At 40.2% G+C, this 22,278-nt stretch overlaps 1 protein-coding gene across 1 annotated transcript in view; it reads right to left on the bottom strand.

The window, feature by feature from the left end:
- Positions 1-22,278, bottom strand: part of KIF26B (kinesin family member 26B) — a 304,053-nt gene that overhangs the window by 33,372 nt on the left and 248,403 nt on the right. Inside the window, exon 10 of the mRNA XM_075146579.1 lies at positions 19,100-19,259. Coding sequence (XP_075002680.1) covers positions 19,100-19,259 — 160 coding nt within the window. The remainder of the gene's footprint in view (positions 1-19,099; positions 19,260-22,278) is intronic.

Raw genomic sequence — 22,278 nt, 5'->3', positions numbered from 1 at the left:
CGTGACCTTCCCAGTTTCCTGTGCTGGAGAGCAGCTCTAGTTATCCTAATTGCAATCCCAAATGGAGTGGTACCTGAAAATAAATTGACTGCTGTTCAGTTTTAGAAACCACTGCACTTGGCACTGCTACTAGCGTAAATAGATGACATCTCTAGGAAACTGGGAAGGTCACTCTGCAAAATACTTTGCATTTTGATAAGTAAGATTTTATATGCTGACCTCGTAGAGCCTTCAGCTCACAGCATTATAGCAGAGGGCAGTGAAAGTGCACACACTCCTGTGCAGAAAGGAAAAAAGAAAACAGAAGGCAGACTTTGGCTGTCATTAATATTATGAAAATGATACAATTCATCTATGCCACTCACTAGACGTATTCCCAAAGAAAGTTAGGCTTAAGGGTTCATACTGCTTATGCACCTGCGCACAGGCTTGCCTCCAGCAATAAACTTCTAGCCTTGGCCAATTTGAAGAGACTTTGAGAAAATAATATAAAAGCCTTAAAGATAGTAAGTCACTGTAAATGCTGTGAGAATTGATGGCTGGGTGGATGGAAAGAAATCTTATTTGTGCTCCCACAGAAACAAGACTGAAACTCCTTAAACTCCCCTCTTGAACACACTAGAGAAAGCACACAGATGAGAGAAATTCCCAACCTCAGGGGAACTTTCAGCCAGTATTTATACACTTTTGGATGTCAAAATTAAGACATCCAAAAAATTGTTAGAAACATTATTTTCTCGATGCTGATGCTCTCAGAACTGTTCATTTAGATCAATAGACCAAAAAATATGCACTCATATGAAAGTGGATCCTGACTATAAGCTATCAAAACACAAAGTAAAGCAGTGAAAATATTAAACTAACAGCATTAAAGCAAAATAAACAGTCAGTTTATAAAAATAAACAAGTTGTGCTTCCACCTCTGGTAATCAATTTATTACCTTTTAAAGTTAGTCTTCACATACAGTTCCAAACTCTGCTTCACAGAAAGGCATGAAACTGCTAAAAGCTGCTAAAAGAAGCAATCCCTATCCATTGGCAAGGAAGATGGACTTTGCAGCAGCCAAGTGATCTGCTAACCTGATGGGAATCAAGCAAGGTGAAGCAAGTTCCAAAATGGGGGAATTTTTTTTGTGTCATCTCCCATTTATCAGCTGGGGACACACTGGCCTCAGTTGCTCAGCTCCAAACCATCTAGGAATTAAAAAACCCATGACTGTTATTTAGGAATACTGTATTGGCATGCACAAGTAATATGTACAGATCCTAGACAATGTGCATGCCCATCTCCTTCCAAAAATCTGTGTATGTAATAAGGTGGCTAAGTATGGACTTAGCTGTCTAACTTTACACATTCCTTCTCTTTTGAGACGAGTAAGAAAGCTGAGCTTCTCCTTTACACCTATCTTCTTTAAAAAGCAAAATGGACTAGAAAGCTGGTTTCACTTCACTTCCATTTGCTTTACTATTCAATATATAGTTTCAGGGTCAAAATAAGTTTCTTGGACACCTGCAACGATGTTTGCAGAATGTGATGAACACAGCGTTCTCTGGCTTGCAAGTCCTTGGCCTCTATATTTGTACTGCCAACAGTCAATAGGGGCGGGGTGAACTTGTTAGGAATTGGAGAGAGACCAAAAACTCCTTTCACATAAAAACGAATGGCCATCAGACAGCAACAACTTTCATCCACAGATGGGCTGAGCTACTCGCACAATGGGCTGATTTAGAGATGTGATGAGACAGACTGAGCAACAACAGTGATGGTGATGATGTTGATCTTGCGTGGCAATTAAATATCATAGATGAAAAATTCTCTACCTGTGCCTGGTTTTGGTGATGTCCGAAAACAAGCCCCAAAATTGAGATTTGATGAACTGAAACCCACGGCACTGTGGTCCGAACCCAGTTGTCACTAAAGTCTATACAGAAAGGCTCCCATAAGCTTCAGCAGGCGCTGAATTGGGCTTTTACAGATGTAGTGACAGGGCACATGAGATAATGAATAAAACAGCTTCTTCTGAAGTCAAATACATGGCACTGAAGTTAAACCGTGGAACCACAAGCAGTTTTATGATGACATTTTTGGCAGCATAGGGCCAAATCTAGCAGCTACTGCAGGGCAGTGGGAATTTTGTCATCTATAAACACAGGCACAAGAAAACTAAATGTTTGGTTCTTTTACCCTTCTCACACTCCATCATACTTTATTCACAGAGGACTCCAAATAAAACCCGAGGGACCCCAGTCTCCATGCAAGTACTACGCATTGTAAGTAAAAGTGGCCACATCAATATATAATGATTTTTAATGTATATACATTTGCTATTTAAACCATTTGGAGATAGGCTGTATCAGATACATATATCTTCATCTGTGCAGCAATTTAAAAAATTAATAATGCACATGCATTTTTCATGTTATCTGAAGTTTCGCTCCCCCTTTAAATGGATTCTTCTATTTATTTTGCCCACTACAATACCATTAATCAGACAAGCTCCTCAATAGGCTCTTATATGGCTGACACTTCAGAGATCTCTTAATAGCCTGTAATAGCAAAGGAAAGGAACTCTTCTGAACTTGCCATTTAGTAGTTGTTACATAGCTTGCAGTTGTACCTGAGGTAACCAGAGCATGCTTTAGAGTTCAATAGGTATCTATTATGCCCAGAAAATCAACTGTAAATTCAAGTATTTCCATGTTAATAGCTGCCTCTCCACCAGGTTGGTAATCAGAACAGAGTTGTGAGTGCCAGAAAGCAATATACAACTACTAGTGTTTGTATGTATTTAGTTTTAAATAATAAAAAGATCTCTATTAAGGAGTTAGCTGTGCAAAACCCCAGAAGCACTAAAACAAAATTTCAAAGACAAGCTGAGCCAGTATTTAATAAAAAGCTCCTTTCAACCTTCAACTGTCTTCAAAAAGCCTCAAACTGGACTCATTTACAATGTGCCTGGAAGGTCCCCCTTCTGTTTACAAAGCCGCTGCTGAAGCTCAGGAATTCCTGCAGCTGAAAATAGTTGAGGCTGCAAGAATATTTTGGCAAAGTACTCATTCTAGTCTTACAATCTCTCCTTGGCATCTGCTGTTGAATTTAGACAGACACAGGATACTAGAGGGAGATTTGGCCATTCTTAGGTTCTTAGTGTTAGGTTATAGTGGTTTACAGCAAGGCTCTGCAGCTTCCTTCCTGCATCCCCGCTGCATGCCTGCTGTGATCTCCTAAGGATGGGGAAAAGTGTTCCTCAGCATCCGATCAACCCAGCCCTGGTTGATGTGTCTGTAGACACAAGAGAGGCCAAGAGGAAAGACAGTCATTCTGTTAAGGAGAGCGTATGGACAACAACCACAGAAGGAGGAGAACAAAAGAGAAATGCATTGTTTGGTCCTGTGAGCCTGATCCCTGTGGGATGTCATCAAAGTAAAGATCATGCTTGGTGTGAGAAGAAACTATGAATTGTCAGCCCCTGCCCCTACCCAGTACAAAGAAATCATACAATTCTCCTTAAGCATTTAGAAGACCCATCCTTAAAAACATTAGGGCTTCCTAGCACTGTCCCCACACACTTTCATTTCAGAGTGGCATGCTGGAAGCCACCTACTCCCCTATTTGCCTATGGTCCTTTTGTTTCCATTGCTTTCACTCCCCAGAGATGGGAATGCCCCTACCGCATGTACAGACACCACTTACACTCCTTCTCATGCTCTCTCTATTCCCTAACTCTATTTGGGTATGCAAGCCAAATTCATTTAATCTTCTCTCACATGAAAAGCTATCCTGCTCCCCTTGCCAGCCTTTCTTGCACTTGTTTTAGTCTGAATTCATCCTCCATCTATATGGATGACCACAGCTGCATCCAGGAGAGGAATCACTAGCCCCTTACATAAGGGCATTACTATTTTTCTGCTGTCATTCCTAATGCCCCCTCAGACTTCACCACCTTCTCACTGTTACATCACCTGTGGACATCAGTGTTCATTAGCCAATATGCCTAACCAGCACACACACCCCACCCCCTTCCTAGCTGATGACCTCCCAGATTTCAGTAGAAATTGTTAGCAGTCCATCAGGGCAAGCCCTTGCATTAGTGCCATTTGTGTTACTCTAGCCCTGGAGGTCCCACAGCTGATCCCATCTGATGTTCTGATCTGTCTTTGTACAGATGATGGCTCTCAGCTTTGTGTAACCAGCCACTATGATTAGCGTGCTCCTGCTTTGTGTGTCAAGGCTGCTGATAATAACACTAAATAAAATCTCTCCCAAAACTGGTCCTTGAAGAACTTCCCTGGTGGCCTTCCCTCTACTCTGATACTCCCACTTCAACGCTAGCTACTGTTGTCTCATCAGTCTTCACAATCTGATGCATCTTACAGCTCCTTGTCTTCTTCAGCTTAACTAATAATTTCTCAGGGGACACTAATTCAGTTATTTACTCAGGTCTAGACGGATTACATTTACCACTGTTCTTTCACCTAGAAATTCAGACATTAGGTACCATGTCTGCATAAAACAGAGGGTGAGGGTTGTATCCAGAGGGTTGTATCCAAACATATCCCCATTTTGGGAGGAGTGTTGAATTTAAATGCACGGACAGCTGTTCCAGATTTCCCTGTCTTGGGAACAGTCAAGATATTTCAAGGCTCATCCCCCAAGAAAGCAATACCTGTTGTCTGGATTTACTCTGAAGTGAGTTTTAACTCAGGCCTTCAGGATTTGTTCCTCTAACATCTGAATGCTAATACTGAATTTTTGTTGTAGCGGGACTTTCTTAACATTTCAGTGTTAACTTTTGCAGCTATTGCAGTAACAAAAATTGATCACTTAATTCAGACAATCTAGTAGTGAACTCATTTAAGCTCCTCTCTTCTCTCTATCCCTCCTCCTCCATACACACTGATGAGCAAATCATTTCGAGAGGAGTTTGTCTGCTGACTGTATGAATTTTACTCAGCAGGAGAATATATTCATCTAATTGCATTTCAAATGGTGAGGATCTGAATAAACGAACAAGTCGTTCTATGAATAGAGGAATTAATGAAGACTAGTTTCCTGTGGGTTTGTGTCCTGTGTTCCTCCATTTCCTACACTTCTGCTGTCCCCACTTCTGCATAGTCCCTATGACCTCACCTTGCCACATCCCACCTAACTCATCTCCTCCAGCTGCGGCTCCTTCCTCTCTCCCTGCTGGCTTGTGCACGCTGGCTGGCCGGCATTAGGCTCAGCTGGTTGGCGAACCAGCATGCAATGGAGCAGGTAACTGCTGGTTTCACACCTTCATGGCCCAGCCTGCTTCTGCTCTGTTCCTCTCCCAGTCCCAGGAGTCTTGCACAGACCTCAGATATCTGAAGGCCTGTCCCTGTGTAAAATCTGATTGGAAATGGTCAATTAAATGGCCAATTAAAAAAAGTATTTGGATGACTAGCAATGAGATGGTGTGATCGTTATGCTTCATCCTCTTAGGAGGTGGCTAAACACCTCTTGGAGCATGCATGTCGGAGCCAGTCCTGCTCGCAGAGCTTGTCAGGCTTCACAGTTTTGAAGCACAACACTGTGCATAGCAGTCATTCCCACCACCGGCTACTGAGGACAGACAGGACATTTCCCATATTAGCATTATGAGAGTGATTAGAGCCACCTAATTATAGCTGTGCAATGACAAAAATCTCAGCTCACAGATGTCAAGTTAGCCAGGCTTTTAAGTCTTTTATGTCCTGTGGCTTAGATTATTCCTGCTTTACAATTTTTCAGATCCATGTTATGATTTTATGTCCAGTTAATTCTGTGGGAGGACAGCAGTTCTCAAATGAACACAGAGTAAATACAATCAATAACAAATGGGTTGTTAAGAGAGTTCAAGTCATTATTGCATTGTTAATATTTTCCAGTAGTTTGGGTTTAGTTATTTTTTTGTGTGATGTATGACATATTAAATACATAGCAAATGGTTTACAGGTCCTGTTCTGTTTTCAAAGCTGCTACTGTACCAGTTTCAAAAAAATTAATAATGACCCGAAAGGGACTAGAGAAGTTTATACCTCCCTCAGTGCAGCAGATTTGCATATAGTGTAGCTAAGAGGTGTATTTGACCCAAGCATTTATAATTAACTCTTAACTTGTCATAGATAAAGAAAAGCTTTATTTTCATTTCAGTGTTTTTGTTGCAGTGTAATTCCAAGAAACACCAATTAGCTATCAAATGCTGACAACTTGCACTTATCACTGATTAGGGCTAGATATGAACTATAAACCTAGCACATTACCATAGTGCAACAGCTCATTACCAGTCGAGCCTTCCTAGCTAATCTTTTCTACTAATTTTTACTTAGGGACCTTCTGGCTAGCTCATCTGAAAATTATACGCTAATGATCTGAGCAGAATCGAGAGCTTTAAACAGTAACACGGGAGAAAAAATAATTCTGTTTGATCTCTTTATCTTATGATAGATGCCATTTAATCAATTAATACAGCAGAATATACCATTCCCTTTCGGACTTCGCAAATATAAAAGAAAACAGAAAAGGGTGAGAGCTTCACACATCTCTAGACCTTCTCCACCATGTAAAAGAGCATCTTATATAGTATCAGGGAATGTTTAGGAGCACAGTCACTGAGACAGCAGTCAAGGCGCTATTTCCTGTGGGTCTCCTACAAGTCTACCACAGGGGATTGCCAAGGATGTGACTGCTGCCGGTAGAGGGGTCGTGTCAGAGACACGGTCACAGCACTGTGCACTGTGTCCTGTGGAGATGTCGGGCAGCAGGGTGACCCAACAGGCATCTTGGGGTGCCTGCTGCCAGCAAAGCCTCCAGAAAGATTAACATGGGGTGCTGGGCCCCTGGAATGCCTCAGAATCAGGAATGTGGCTTTCAATTATGTCTGCCTCTTTCTCACCCAACTGCTTGAGATTATGAAAGTATTTGAGAAACTGCAGCCAGAATTTAGATTCTGAATAACCATGGCCTAAAGATACTGCAGCAGTGACAATGAGTGCTTCACAGTTATTTGCCAGAACTATATGATACCTAAAAATTACTTCTGAAATATATTGGAGATAAAGAAAGTAAAAGAACAGGATGTTTAATAACGTTACTGCTTGTTAATGAGTGCAAAGGATTAAAGATGTAAAGATGTAGGCAGGAACAGGTAGGAAAATGTATCTGATCCCCATTCTGTAAAGCTTGTGTAAATTAAGGGCATCATGGTATATAAAAATTCTATATTTAATAACTAATATAAACAGATTGAGAGCAATGACAGAAATATTTGAGAAACAGCACAAGATCACTTTTTAGGGACTATGTGATTTCCTGCAATCTAACTGTGCTGGAGTTTCTTTTCTGAAGACTACGAGATTCATCCAACAATACCAATATTGTGCCCTGCGTTTACTGGTTCCTACTCTGAATGAGTCAAAACTGGAGATGGTCAAAATGCACATTAATGCCTCGAAAAACAAATTATGACTCTAAATCAACCACTCAAACACGTCCATTGCAGGTCTATACTTGTGCAATTCAAAACGTGGATAATGGCAGAGGACAGTATGCTGAGCAAGTTCTCAACACTCATCTAGCCCTGACCTTAACACAATAAGTGCATAGTCTTTGATCAGCCAGAAGCTGGACTTTTTTCCTAAATATAGTGGTAGGGAATTTTTCTTCCTACTATGGGCAGAAGGAGCAAGAATCCCTCAGGACTCCCCTTCTTGGAACCTGCAAGAGCAGTGAAGACTTGCCGCTCTCTGCCCATCTTTCTAGATCTCCCAAAAGAATGTTCTCTATTTAAATATGCAAAGGTTTGCTGATTAGCTGCCAGAAATGTTTCAATATGAACATAATCAGACCACGGGGCTGGGAGATGTTAATTTACTATGAGAAACATAGTAAAACATAGTAACAGTTTATTAGTGTGAAGCAGTGATTCCTCAAAAGAATCAGGTATCGCTCCACAGAGAAGCACTATCGATGGATGGAACCTGGCCAATGGAACTAAAAATGTATTTTTAAGGGTTATACTATCTTTTGTATGGGTGTGACATAATAGCGTTATCAGAGAAAATTCAAAATCTTACGTATTAAACAATGTAAATTATTCTCTAATCAAATGAGCCAATTTGTAAAGAAAACCTTATTGTGGTATCTGTTTCCAATAGCCAGTTTATTGTCAGATAAACCTACTGAGTTGCTTGTAGTTCTTCGCTTTCATTGTCTTATCCCTCTGTGAAAAAAGATTTTTGGTAGAAAAGTTTAAGCAAAACTATGAATTTTCTTAGGAGGATGAAAAAATCCATTTCAATTTTCAGAGTACACCTAACATATGCGTTTGTAATACCAGTGGAGACTGGAGGAGTTCTGCTACAGTGCTGCAGAAGCATCATGTCCCTGCCTGGACAAGCCCTGACCCTGCTGGGAAGACAGTGACAGCCCCTGGGAGCATATACAGTAGAGAGACCCAGATTCAGATTCACAGCAGCCAGAGCAGCTCCAAACACGACCCTCATCGCCATGGGGCTTCTTCCGCAAAGATGAGCGTGAGGGGAGCTGCACGCCACCTGCAAATGGACACAAAGGACTTTGCCAGTTGTGTAACCTTCTTGAAATTTATGTCTGACACACACATAAATGATTCCAGGTGAAGGAGCTCACAGAGGACTGCAATCAAGAGTAGCTCAAAACCAATAAAAGCCACTGATTATAATGCCATTACACAGCACATAGCCATCCAAAATGGCAGTAGTCATCTAAGAAGAGAAAAGAAAATCTGTTACCAGCTTAACAGGCTTATTTTATATTCCGTATGATGCAAAGATCCTAAAGGTTACCAAAGCACACCCTCATTTCTTCTGTAAAACACACTCCACAGTAAGCTGCCTCAACCCTTGGCTGAAAAAAGCATAGGAGCGTTTCACAAATCTCACTGGAGCACAATGTGGTAGGGTTCTCTTTCACAGGCATGTATTTTCAGAGTCAAATCTTATTCAGCTTTGGTCCTCCACCAGCCCCTCTTTCACATCAGTGTAAACTATCACAACTACAGCAGTTACCCTCCTTTCCCTTTGGCATGAGAACTATCCTCCATCACCCCAGCAATGTCTGCACATGAGAGAGATGAGCAGGATTCAGGAGGTGCGTGTTGGCATGGTCTGACTGAATATACAGAGCTCCTAGAATACTCTCTCTCCCTCTCTGAAGAAGTGCAGTTATTTCTCTAACACCATACCTTTGGAAACTTTTTTTTTTGTTATGCAGTACTGGCCAACTGGGGAGCAGATCTGGATACTGCATCTAATTCCTGTCCTCTTGCACATGCGTGTAACTTCAAAGCACATCACCGGAGCCTGTGAAAACTGTTGTTTGCAAGAGAGAGGAAACACGGTCTAGGAGCACAAAAGTTTCTGCTACTCTGTTTATAGCTGGAGGCAGACATGAAAATTGTGTTCAATCCTTAAAAGACTGCTCCAAGGAGATTCAGGTCCCACTTGCACAGAGATGATGAGGTGCTTTTAACAGCTCACCTCATAAGTGGCTCCCCTCGTTTGTTCTCCGTCTGTCTCTGAGTCGAGCGGCGCAGGCGCCTAATGCCGTCTGAGCTGCCCGACGGGACTGGCACACGCGACACGGGAGCGATGCGAAAGCCCTGCCCTCTGGAGCTCTGCTGAAGGCAGGCAGGACACCTGGGAAAGCTGCAGGCTGTGCAAGCTGCCTACAGTGAGGGCAGCAGGATAGAGACTTCAATCAGTGAGAGCACCCACTCCTGCAAAGAGTGTAATACATTGTGCATCCCCTTCCGAGCCCAAAAATCCCTTCACGTCTATGACAGCTCCCAACTTTCTCCTTTTGTTCTATTTATAGAGACTGACGACTGTACCTCCATAGCTCCCAGGTTTGTAACAGCACCCAAAACAGCTGCCACTATCATTCTGCTACCCAGGTCTCTGCTGTTCAGAACCAGTCGTACCAAAGGGAGCCAGAAGGGTGGATATTTCTCACAGGATGGACGTACGTTTTGTCATTGATTTTCAAAACGAGTGAAGCTTTATTTCTGCCCAAGAGCACAAACTAAGGAATAGGGAGAGAAACAATTTAGTAACTCCCCCCACCCCTCAAAAATAACCCATTGGAAAATAATTTTAAGTATGGGAGGTAGAACAGTTTTGCTGATGGGGTAGATGAGACAAAATACAGCTAAAACAGTTAAACTTGCTGTCTGAAATTAATTTTACTGAGTCTTGTCACATATTGCTAGAAAGCATGTCACCTGATGGCATTTATAAACAAACACAATTTTAAAAATTAAAATAATCTAACAAGTTTGTTCTGCAGCAGGAGAGAGAGATAATTTTAATACCTCAGAAGACAGTTCTAACCAGCCTGCTTAATTCTAAAAAGTCAATGCATATTTTAAAAAATTCACTTCACATCTGTTCATTGTGTACAGGCCTGGAGGCAACCACCAGCCAGAAAACTTTGATCACCCAGCAGAAGCTAGCTGGTATCTAAAGAGCACAAAAGGATTGTCTTCATTGCTTTCCTCTCAAACATGTTATGAAAATAAGAACTTCAATAAAAGTTTGTATGGAAAAAAACACCTTGCAGTTGCAATGCCATTCAAATGGTCTTGAAGCAGTAAGACAAACTGGCTGAAGTATTCTCCATTTACAATCACACAATTCTCTTCAAAGCCTCTAGGGCCTGTCACTCCATTGAGGAGGTGGTGTTAGATAGAGTCCAAGCAAAGACGGAGTATGCATAAAAATTGTTCAATTATTTTCCCAGAAAATGTAAATCAAGTTTTTGTTTCTTTTTAAGTTAAGGTCACAAATACTATTTATATACATTGAAGAGGAAAATCAAATAGTCCTGCTTGTGCCTATTTATGTGGCAGGTTCCTGTGCAACCTTCTTAAGCTCCAAATTCATGGTCACAGACCCATTTACAACCAGTCAATAGATGATTGTACATTTCCAGTTTTCACATTCACCAATTCCATCAATCACGTCCCTTGCAATCCCAAACTCATCACTAGGTAACACTTAACCACATACTGCCTCTTTCAACAAATAAGCTGTTAATCATCAAATACTGAACATGAACTATGGTATACAATATCCCTTAGCAAGGATTTGAGGATTATCTCATCTAATTAGATATAAGCATGTTTTCTAATCTGTGGGCTTAAGCCAAAGCCCAATAAAAAGACTTCCATTGACTTACAGGGAATTTTGGATCAAGCACTGGGAGAGCTTGATTTTGCAATTCAAAGAGAAAGAGACCTTAAAAAGAAAGTGTAAATGATGAAGGAAGAAAAGTGGTTAACTGAGTTAAATCATCGGGCACAGACGGACATCCCATATCCCTGCTAGGGTAGAGTCTTGAGAAAGACACCACTGAGACTTTCTGGATTTCTTTGATGCCATGCAAGTGTAACAATCCAGCTGACTGCTGGTTTTCAGACTCCTAAAAGCAGTGGAGATTCTAGTAGACACACTAGAACATGTTTTATTGTTTAGTTGTATAACTGCCTGCAATGTGCAAACACTTTCCAAACAAGGACGAAAATAAATTATCAAAATGGAAGCTAATGAAAATTGTTAAAGATTTGTCCCCCGAACTCTGAAATTGCATAAGCCTAGACCCTACCCAATCTGGAACTGTTTATTATATAACTGTTAATTAATATTTGTTAATTACATGTTTATTTTGCTTTTAAATCATTCTACCAATAAAGTGTTCACTTCAGCTCTTGGGAAGTTATTCTATTGACTAACAGGAATCACTGCTAGAATGCTTTCAAGTATATATTCCTCTGTCTCATTACTTAGGGATAAGAAATCATTCTGCCACTTTGTCTCTCCAGAAACAATTCTCTCCTCCTGCGTGTATTCAGATCCTTGAAATACTACAGAGTAGTTGTCGTCTCCCCTCTTAGAGGTCTCCTTTTCCCTGCAAGCTATGAAGCTTTATTTCTGTCACGGTGTTCTTCCAGGCGAGTAACCCTTTCATCTCAGACCATTCATAATTCTTCTCTTTTAAATTCTCTGCAGCCTGTAACCTCTTCTTAGCAATGAGATGCCCAACTCCAAACAAGGGGCTACATACTGGCATTATACAGAGAAAAGCTATTTTCTTTGGTCATCTGCAGTGGGATGTCTCTGCTCTCTTGCCCTGAGTCACACTGGTTTTGTGCAGGGAAAGAAGGATCAGTAGGGAAACGAAAGTTAATTTCACAGATCATATCCATATGCAACTATTCAAGAAACTGCAGACAACCAAAAACATGAAGTAAGGCTAATAAATATTACTACATTCTTTTTGATAATTTGCTGCATGGCACAAGAGCTAGTTATTCCACGAATATTACTATTTAAAAATTGTTCAATTATACATGAAATGAATTATCACCCTATTTCCACAGGAGAAAATGTATTAATGTTCAATCGAGCCTGAACCAGTGGTGGAACAGGTAAGAATAAACTGCTGGATACCCTAACTGAAGGTTCAAAATGGCATTTTAATGAATTAAGTACAGATTCATTTGTATATGAAATCAGCACAACGGCCTATTTGGGTCCCACTCAAGTTATATTTCAGCAATATCTGCACGCTACTGGATTGCTTGTTCATTACCAGTCATGCCTGTGCTGGCCTGGGACCAAAGTAGCGTCCTTCCATGATGCAGCTATCTGCTGCTAATAGGAATGGCTATTTAAATGCAATTAGTAATTGCTATTAAATCTGACTATAAACCACAAGCACTTCCCTTCTCATTTCATTTTGCAGTCCATCATTATTTGCTTGTTACAGTATCTGTAAAGCGGTCATTCATCGAGTGATTCAAAGAGCATTAAAAGAGCTAGCTGATGAGGCCTGATTCTTCCCACTTGAACACTTGTGCAGAATGGAGCCATGTCAGCTGAGGGTTGTTGTAAAACTGGTGTAACAGGGGATCAGACTCAGTGAATGCAACACACTCGCTTGTATCTACTACACATGCACGCGGACACCTCTGCTCCAATAATTATCATGTTGCCAGCCTGGCAGGACTGAGCTGAAAACCCAAAGCTGGGGAAAGGCAGCTCCACTGAAGCTTTCCTTGAGGATTTTGTCTACTATCTCTCATTAGCTTGATGATGAAACACAGTACTGTAAGAAGTGTGCAGATAAAGCTCAAATCTGCACTATCAGCTGTACAAACCGTCCTACAATAAGTACATTGTTGATGAACACTACAAGAGTGATTGCTGGAGCATGCAAAATCTGTTATCCTCATGCTCTTGAGTTGCAGATTAAATTACTCTAATAAAATGTAAGAAGTTTTCCTACATTTACAGACTGTGCATCCCTGATTCCATCTATTTTATGTAATTCCCTGGAATAAAGAAGAAAATTGTCAGAAATTCAACCTAGCAAAACTGTTAGCTACAGAAAAACCCCAGAAGTGAAAGTAATTGCCAGATGCTCCAAGTCCTCATCATATCTGTGCTGACAGTGTTTCAGTGCTCACCTCTTGCCAGCAACTGCATTGCTCTTCCATGTTGCCAAAGCACTCTGGCTAGTGTCAAAGAGCGTGCACCTAAGGCCAGGTCCTCAGCTGGTGTAATACGGCATTGCTCCAACGGCTTCTCTGTCTGCTCGCCAAGGCTCTGGTCCATACGACCTGGCTGCCAACACCATGGAAAAATTCTTTTGTTCCTGAGCAGCTCATGTTTTTCATAGCTAATTAGGAACTATTTCACATTCAACAAAATCTCTATTGACTACTCTCCTACAATCGGATCATTCAGGGGTATTTCTTAGGCTTATTCCTCTTTTTGAATGGGCTCGTTTCTTTTTCTCTTTTGCTTCCCAGTTCTTCTCTGTGGATTGTTGTCTCCTCTACACGTAATCTCAGTGTCTCTTGGAGCTCGCCCATTCATTTTGGGCCATTTCCCAGTCCTGTGATTCTGTTTCAGCTGTCACTCATGTCCTCATTTTCATTCTTTATTTCTCCTTCATCTGCTCTCACATTTCCACAAGTAAAACACCAAAACAGTTCTTCATCCACTTCTAATATATTAAATACTAAATTAACACAGAAAGATTGGAGTAAAGGCAGCACTAGATTTTTTCTGAGGGTTTCTGTGGTCTTTGTACCATGTTCTCGTTGAGGAGAAGCAAAAGCAAGGAACAGAAGACTAGTAGATGCAGCAGTGGAAAGCAAAAGTGATTGAAATCTCTCAATTAAAAAAAATACACTATTTCAGGTTTAGGTGCTGATGAAGTAATCAATAAACAGATTGCTCATTGGGCATATAGTTCAATTTTGGCATTAAATTCTTGGGCCTAGTAAGCAGACACGGTTGTGTGAATCCCACAAAACTAAGACTTAGTACAAGCTCGCAAATAAGGATAAAATCTCCAGTTCTAATACTAGTTATTGTACAAGAATTGTATTGTGAACTTGTTTCTAGCTTTCCTTATCTCTTCCTGAAAAGTTTTCACTGATATTTCTTTGGAGAAAAATAATCTAACTCATGCTATAAATGTAAAGGCAAGACATATAAACAAAAGCTACCTGGGATCCCAGTTCTCTTCACACAGTTTTTTTACATGAATGAAACACCTGCAGATAAGATACACCCATTTAACCAAGAAAAGAATCTGAATTACTGGATCGATCCAAACCTCATTTTCATTTTTACTCCAATAATTAACTAACAATTTAAAGAAAATATCTGATATACAGCATATTCTTTAGGCTCATCTTTTATACCACATACTATAATCCAACACTTTCCCTTTTCTCCTCTTCACTTAAAAGAAATAATAGTCTACCCTTGACAAAAAAAAAACAGATTTTGCATCCTGTTAGGACCATCTATGTGAGTCCTTAACTCTAAAAGAAGTGAAAAGATAAGGTAACAGAGTCCTAGCAACAGTTAAAATGCTTTCTGCTAAGTCTGAATGCCCTTTACAAAGTCCTACTTGATTTTTTTCTAGCTGTTTTATAAATGGGAATAAATAAATAAATACGGAAATAAATAATTTTCCAAAGGTCATGCAGAAAGAAAGAATGGATTAGCCCATGGTTTAAGCACCAGATTAGATCTTAAAACATGGTGACTCTGCCACTAAACCTCTTGTGCAACCTTGTACCAGTCACTTAACATAATTTTATTTTCTACAGATAGCATAAAAAACCCAATACCAGCATGTAAAATCTGTGAGGAACTGCAACCGTATGACAGAGAAGCAGAAGTGCCAAGAATAAAATTCATGCTTTTGACTCACGCCCATCTATTTTATGGACAAGACTCCCTCCTTGGATAAGCATAAGCATGTAGTTCAAAATATAGGATGCCTCCAGAAACACAAGTACATTGAGATAGCACACTAAGAGAGAAGCCTATTAAATAAAACAAGCAACAATTTCTGAAAGAGAAATTCATACAGCCTTGCACTTTTCTAAACAGTTTTCTTACATTCTCATAGTCATTAAAATGTGTAAAAATGATTATTTCCAAAACAGTATTACCATGAATTATCACCACCCTTGTTGCCTAGCAACTGGAGTAATTTTTGAATAGTGAGCTATATAAACCAGTATCTGGAGTTTGTGCAAATGGGTATTCATTTGAGGGTTTAAAACACATTCATCTTGGAAATCAGAGGCAGATAATGCAGCACTAATGTAAAGCTGAAATGCTCTTAAAAAAATAAAATGTCACTAACAATTACTGCAGCTTAGCAAAACCCTCCTCCTGTAGCAGATCTTAGCTCTGTCAAACTTGGTCAGGGCAGGAGTTGACTCCCTTGCTCTTCCTTGGGCTTGCAAGTGTCCCCTTCCAATTTTTATGAAGATATTTGACATTCCTGCAGAGAAAATAATTCTTGCCCAGTCTTTTGAGAGATTTGCTTGTAACTCAAGAGCAAAAGAAACTGGTGACATTAAATGGCAATGTATTTAAGTCAAATTAAAAATTCTATTTTTATATAACATACTGAGCTGGAAGAACACACTGATCATACCATGACAGAATGATGTGCTTAGTAAGGTTCAAAATAAGTCTGGACATTAATAGTGACAAAGAGATAACCCACTGAGATATTAGAGAGAGATTATAAGTACATATGTGAAAGACACAAACTCCCAGAAATCACAGCCTGGTCACTCATTAGCTGCATGTGGTTGCCCATTATAGGGATTCTTGCCCATTCTTCAGATCCACGTGGAATTTAACTTGAATGCAGGACAAGATCCCAAACCATATCAACCTGTATTGTTTGATGTCTGAGAATTTCTACATTACTTTCTTAGAACTTTAGAAGACAAGTTCCTGCTAAAGCTAGTGTCAATCTGTGTTACTATTCCCAAAATGGGGGGGGGGGGGGGGGGGGATGAGGGGTGGCAGTGTTCCCAAGGGAGAAAGATTCCAACTTAATGGCTTCCATGGCTTAGCCTTATGAGTAAGGAAAAAAAAATGCAAAATGGGCTGAACACCAGCGTGTGTTTTTCATAGGGACTGCAGGCAGAGAGGCAAATTCATCCCTGACATAAACACACAGTCCACTGAAAGCAATGCAGGAGCATCTGCTTATACCAGCTATGAATCTGAACAAGCTTTTCCCTACAACTACTACCCGTGGAGATAAAGCGGGGTACAGCACTGAAGGGAGTTTAAGAGCCTGCAGCCTCTAAGACTTTAAAGAACTAAATTTCTGCAGTAAGAGAAAACCTGATGTCTATGAAATTGTGAGTTCCCGGGCTCCCAGGAAGCCATGCAGTGCCTACTGACAGGCTGCCATAAAATACTTGATGGCTGTTTAATAGCTCAGATAAAGAAAAGATGCTCCATTTTGTCTGCTGCTCTATGGAAATTTGCTGAGACCACACAGACAACATGCAGTGCTATCACATACGAAAACACTTCCGTTGTTTTCCTTTGGTCTCACTCAGAAAAGGCAGTTAACAAAATTTTAATTTTATCCTTAACAATGAAAGAGAACACCCCTAAAGAAAGGGAAATGATCTCCGCTAGATAGGCTAGCTGTTGCTCTAAACAAGAGGCGCTACTGAACACATATCACATCAGTCTATGGGATGCTCAGCCTCTTCTACAATGCAGCACACAACCCTCCCCCTCCTTCCTCTCTTCTCCACTGAGGAGCAGCACACATCTGTACTGCCGGATCACTGAGTAGATAATGTTTGCGCTCACCCAGCCACCAAGACTCTTATTTCCATTGCTTGTGAATAGATCACATTTGGGAAAAAATGCTTTCTGCACTTTTCTCAGCAAGAAGTGGACAAAATTTGCTCCAACATATGCCAACATGTTTTTCAAATTACATTTTAAAGGTCCTCCTTAGAAACAAGAGACATTGCCTCTGATTTACAGATGACAAATCACTTCTCTATAGTTATACTCTATACTATCTGCTCTTATAGGAGCAAATTCAAGAGGACATGCTGGCCTGAAGAGAGCAGTACAGAAACATTGATGAGCAAGTGTGCTGGCACCTCTGGCTGTGTAAGCTTAGAAGTGCAACAGCTGGGAATCACAGCAGAAAGAGATTGGTAGTGCAGCAAGTAGAAGACATGTTTGGTAATGCTTTTCTCCCAGTCAGGCATTGCCAGGAAAGACAGCTGTTATATTTGGTAACTATTCCTTGTGTGTTTAGTTCTAGCCTAGGGAGCATCATTAACATCATTTTTTCTATTCCTACAGTTGGCCTTCCCTTCAATCCATAAAATCCAACAGGAAGGAAGACAGGTTTTTGATAAGCATAGTTTGAGCTACACTTTGTGAAGTGCAGAGTTCACACTATGACTAGGTGCACGATCCACAAAACATTTCATGAAGATTTAAACGAACAAATTTGGTTGGCCCTTAACTGAATTCCAGTCTGACTGAGCTCCAGGAACAGGAATATTTCCAGAGAGCATGTTTTAAGCCCAGACTGCCAAATAGTTTTGGAAAATACATGATAGAAGAAAAATAAAATTATAACCAAACTCAATTAATCTTTATTTTCCAAAATGAAGACAAAACCAAAGATGTAAAACTTGTCAATACCTTGCAATCTTGAAGAACATGAGAAAATAATCATGTTTGCAGCCTTTAAAATGATAAAAAGGGTAAAATGTATGGACTGAAATATGCTCTGTGAATGACTGTTCGTTTTTCATGTCATCTTGTTGTTCCTAACTCCAGATCTCATACATGTCCTTCATGAATGGTGACATTCATTAGCAATTTGATTACAAGATGCTACTGTAAGCCATTCCTGTGATGATAGTTGCTACTCCCTAAGCTTTAGGCTAGAGAAAGGCAATACCATCCACAAAATCAGAAACTTCTCAATAGGAAGGCTGTGTGACTGTCTGGGTTGGGTAATGAATCCAAACTTGCCTTCAGACCTGCACACATGACAAATGGGGTGAGACAACGATGAAGAGAAATGAGTATAAAATATACCCACTAAGTAAGCAATTCCTCTAATTTCCTAGAAGCTCCCTGCAGTAGCAAAGGCCACTTGTCTAGTGTGACTGGAAGGGCCTACTTCTTTTTTGCAAGTGAAAGGCTGACACTGAGATTCAAATCACACAAAAATAAAATACAAAGTAACCTTGGATCACAGAAAGAATCTCATGACAAACATGCATGCTCACTGTGACATATATTTTCAAGAAACTAAATTCCACACAACGGACAGCAAAATTATTTTCTGTATAGTGCTCCATTATGGCAACAACGTTGGTCTCTGTGGAGCAAATCTGAAACTGGCTCTCAGATGTTTTGAAACATTAGAGAAATCTTTGAACAGTCCTAGAAAACAAAACTGTAATGTGCTGAACTTCAAGCCTTAAGATCTTTAAGACACCTGGGTCCTATTTCAGCAGGCTTCTTCCTTTGAAACCTGAATGTCAAATACAGTGTAGCTACCAGATGTAAGGTTAGATCAGGTGTCACTGAACCTTAGGCAGGTTTTGCTGTACCTCAGGAGGGCTGCACTGACCCCAGCAGACTGCTTACCCCAAGTCTGCCTCAGGCCCAGACAAGCAAGCTGCTTGCAGGCATCCCCTCATTAGGTGCAACACAGAATACCACTTACTTGTACGGGATGTGTTTGCTTCCATTGACAAGGGCGAGGATGACATTGCCCAGTGCTGACAATGAGAGACAGAGGCCAGAGCTTCCCTCCCGGTTTTTGCTGAGCACTTTCACACAGCTACCCAGGTCAATAAGGTGCAAGCGGCTGCGACCTCCAGACACTGCCATAAACAAAGAAAGCAAGCAGTTAGCATGTGCCTCCAAAAGCAGCTTCCCAGGAAAGCAAAAGACTCGCCACGACTTGTGAAGAGGAAACAATCCAGAAACCTTTCCTAATTCGTGTTAGCGGCAACAAACTGTAGGGGTCCTGTTAACTCACTGTCAGCCTTTATTGCTGTACATTGCTGTCCACTCCAGACTTGCTTAAAAATTGCCGAGGCTTTCAGTACTCACCCGCTGCTGCAGGTTTAACTCTGTGGGAGTCACCACTGTGCTTTTTTTTTTTTTTTTAATATAGCTCTATTAACCTGTACCTGAGCTGGCTCTGTTTCTGCCTCTGTCATTACGGATCCTCTGTCCAGAAAATTACAGGCTGGGAATTGCTACTTGGTGAGCAGTGATCCTGTGGTAGCTTCTCTTATCTTTCCCATCTTGAATACTGGATCTTCAGAAGAACCTGTGGCGTCTGTGGGACGTTCAACTTTGCTTTAAGTCTATATACTTTTACATTATCATTTGGACTAAGAAAAGATTTGCCATGCCATGGGTAATGGATTGTGGACAAGCTGCTCTGTTCTGAAAAAAATTTCTGTAAAACTGGCAGTGGATCCCTATGGTTTTCTTCTTGTTTACTCTGTATCAACACACTGCATTTAAAGTGAAAACATGCTGCCAGTGAAAGATCATGATTAACAGACATTTGCTCTCTTTAAAAACCTATGGTTCCTTATGAACCTAGGATGAGGACTATGTAGACTTTACAGAAGTGCTTCTAATTCTTTATTATCCCAAGACCATTTCCTAGCTGGGTTTTTTTGCATCTGTTCTTTGACCACTCCTCCCTATTCTCAAGAGTTAGTTTAGAAGCCATCCGTAGGAAAAGGAAGTTTTACTTTTAGGAACTTAACTCAAAAGGTAAGAGCGCTATTGGAAGATACAAACATAACTTAAACAGGAGTTGAAATACTTTCACATCCGAGTTTACCTCTATGCAAATAAATTCACAGTCATTTTGACACAGCACTTCAACTTATGCATCTGGTAAAAAAAGTATTAGCGGTGGGGGGAGACCAATTCACAAGCAAAGATGGCGATGGGAGCAACCACATGATGGGGACATGAAGTTTCCAGATACATTTCATTGCTTTGGAAATGTCTTATCAACCACAAGCACGTTTTTTCAGTGACCCTGCATTCAGTAGCTGTGGTACCATGCCATGGTATACAGGCATGTAGGAGGTAGAAGGAAATAAATTTACATAGATATGTGAAGAAGATACTTGTAAAACTTCTACATATTGACAAAAAGGTGATACACGATCATATCATTTTGCAGCTTTGCTCATAGAAAATCTACTATGAAAAATGTATAGAAAACATACAGCTACTAAAGGTATAAATAACTATTAGCTGTAACTTAAAACATGTTAACCTACACTGACAAAATAAGGAGAGAGATATTTCCTTCTGTAAGCACTCCAAAACACAGGGCTCACTGCTTATTGCTACTACCTGGTATCTTGCATGACGCAAAACTTTCTATAAAAATATAAAGCCTTTCTGTAGAATGTGTTGTATATAATTCTATAATTCTGTTTCAGTTGTAGGTGATAGCTAATTAAAACGAACAACAATAAAACTACAGGAAGATTTTTATGATAGAAGAAAAAAGAAACATGAATAAAGAGAAGGAAGTGAAGATAAGAAAATAAAAGCAAAGGAGACAGAAAAAAGAAAGAAGAAAGAGAGAAGAAGAAAGAAGAAAGAAGACTTTTTCTGTGAAAGCGGTTTATGCTATGGGATTTGAGAATAATATTCCAAAAATGTAGCCAGCATCTCTGTCAACAATTGTTAAAATACAGTAACTTCTGCTTCTTTTAAGTCCTGTGAGTGCTTCAGCTACATCAGGTATTAGGCAACACAGGACTTCCATGTATTAGATTATACTGCGATATTGGTTAAGTCATGCCGAGTATCATGAAACAGCAGTGAAGAATAAATGTCTGATTAAAACTGATGTTAGTGGCTAGAAATTCAAAATGCTGTAACGGTCCCCAGATTATACGACAACCCATTAAACATGTCCATGGAAGTTTCACCACTGTGCTCTCAGTGGTGGGAAGTGGTGGGATACTTCTCATGGGGAAGTATCCAGACACACTACGGGCTCCTGCACTTGCTGCAGAAAGTCAGGCTTCCCTGGGGAACCGTCCAGGCAGCTGCACCTTCACCTCTTCTGAACTGCTCATGGAGGACCTTTGCCTCCCCTCTAAGAGTCCTTAAAACTCTTAGACTTAAGAGTCCCTGAGTCCTCTAAGACTGCTGCCCTCAGAAGGCCGAAATTACCTTTTTTGAGTATCCCCCAACGATTTACTTAGAAAAACGAGGAAATATGTTTAGTTGCTACTGAAAATGACTGCAGATGACTTTAATGAATTACATGTAATAAATATTTCTGTTGCTAAGATTACCAGACATTAGGGAAACAAAAGAAAATGAAAGAAATCACTATCCTTCAAAATCTTAGTCATGTTGTTTCCACACATATTCCTATTACACAGGCTGAGGAAATCCACAATAAGAGAAATTATCAGATCTTTCGTTCTTATTTAATTTACAAGTCAAAGAAAGACATTTTTAGGATGGCAGATCCACTTGCTTGATCTGAAAATGAATTTATGTGTTAGGCAAGTTCTCCACTAATGTGCCTGGCAACTACACCATTTATTTCAACAGTGCTAAGCCTGCTTAATGACATTCCTGGTAATGAACCTAACAAGGAGGTAAGTACAGCACAATGCATTATTCTAACAGTCATTTTGTACCAAAATCATACGTTAGCCAAACCTTTAATCTCTTATCCTTTAGAAGCTGGGTTTCTTTCTTTTTTTTTCTTTTTCCTATCCTTTTTTAATCCTGTTGCTGGAATTTATATATCTCTCCTATCTTCACATTGTTTTCTGAAAAGTCCTTCATTACAGCAGGAGACAGTGATAATCACTAGGCGCCCTTTCTGAGCAG

This window comes from Calonectris borealis, chromosome 3 (genome assembly GCF_964195595.1).
Source record: "Calonectris borealis chromosome 3, bCalBor7.hap1.2, whole genome shotgun sequence".
In the NCBI taxonomy this organism is placed as follows: Eukaryota; Metazoa; Chordata; class Aves; order Procellariiformes; family Procellariidae; genus Calonectris; species Calonectris borealis.
Note: the sequence above shows the minus strand (reverse complement) of the source record. Positions and strands in the feature narration are given on the sequence as shown.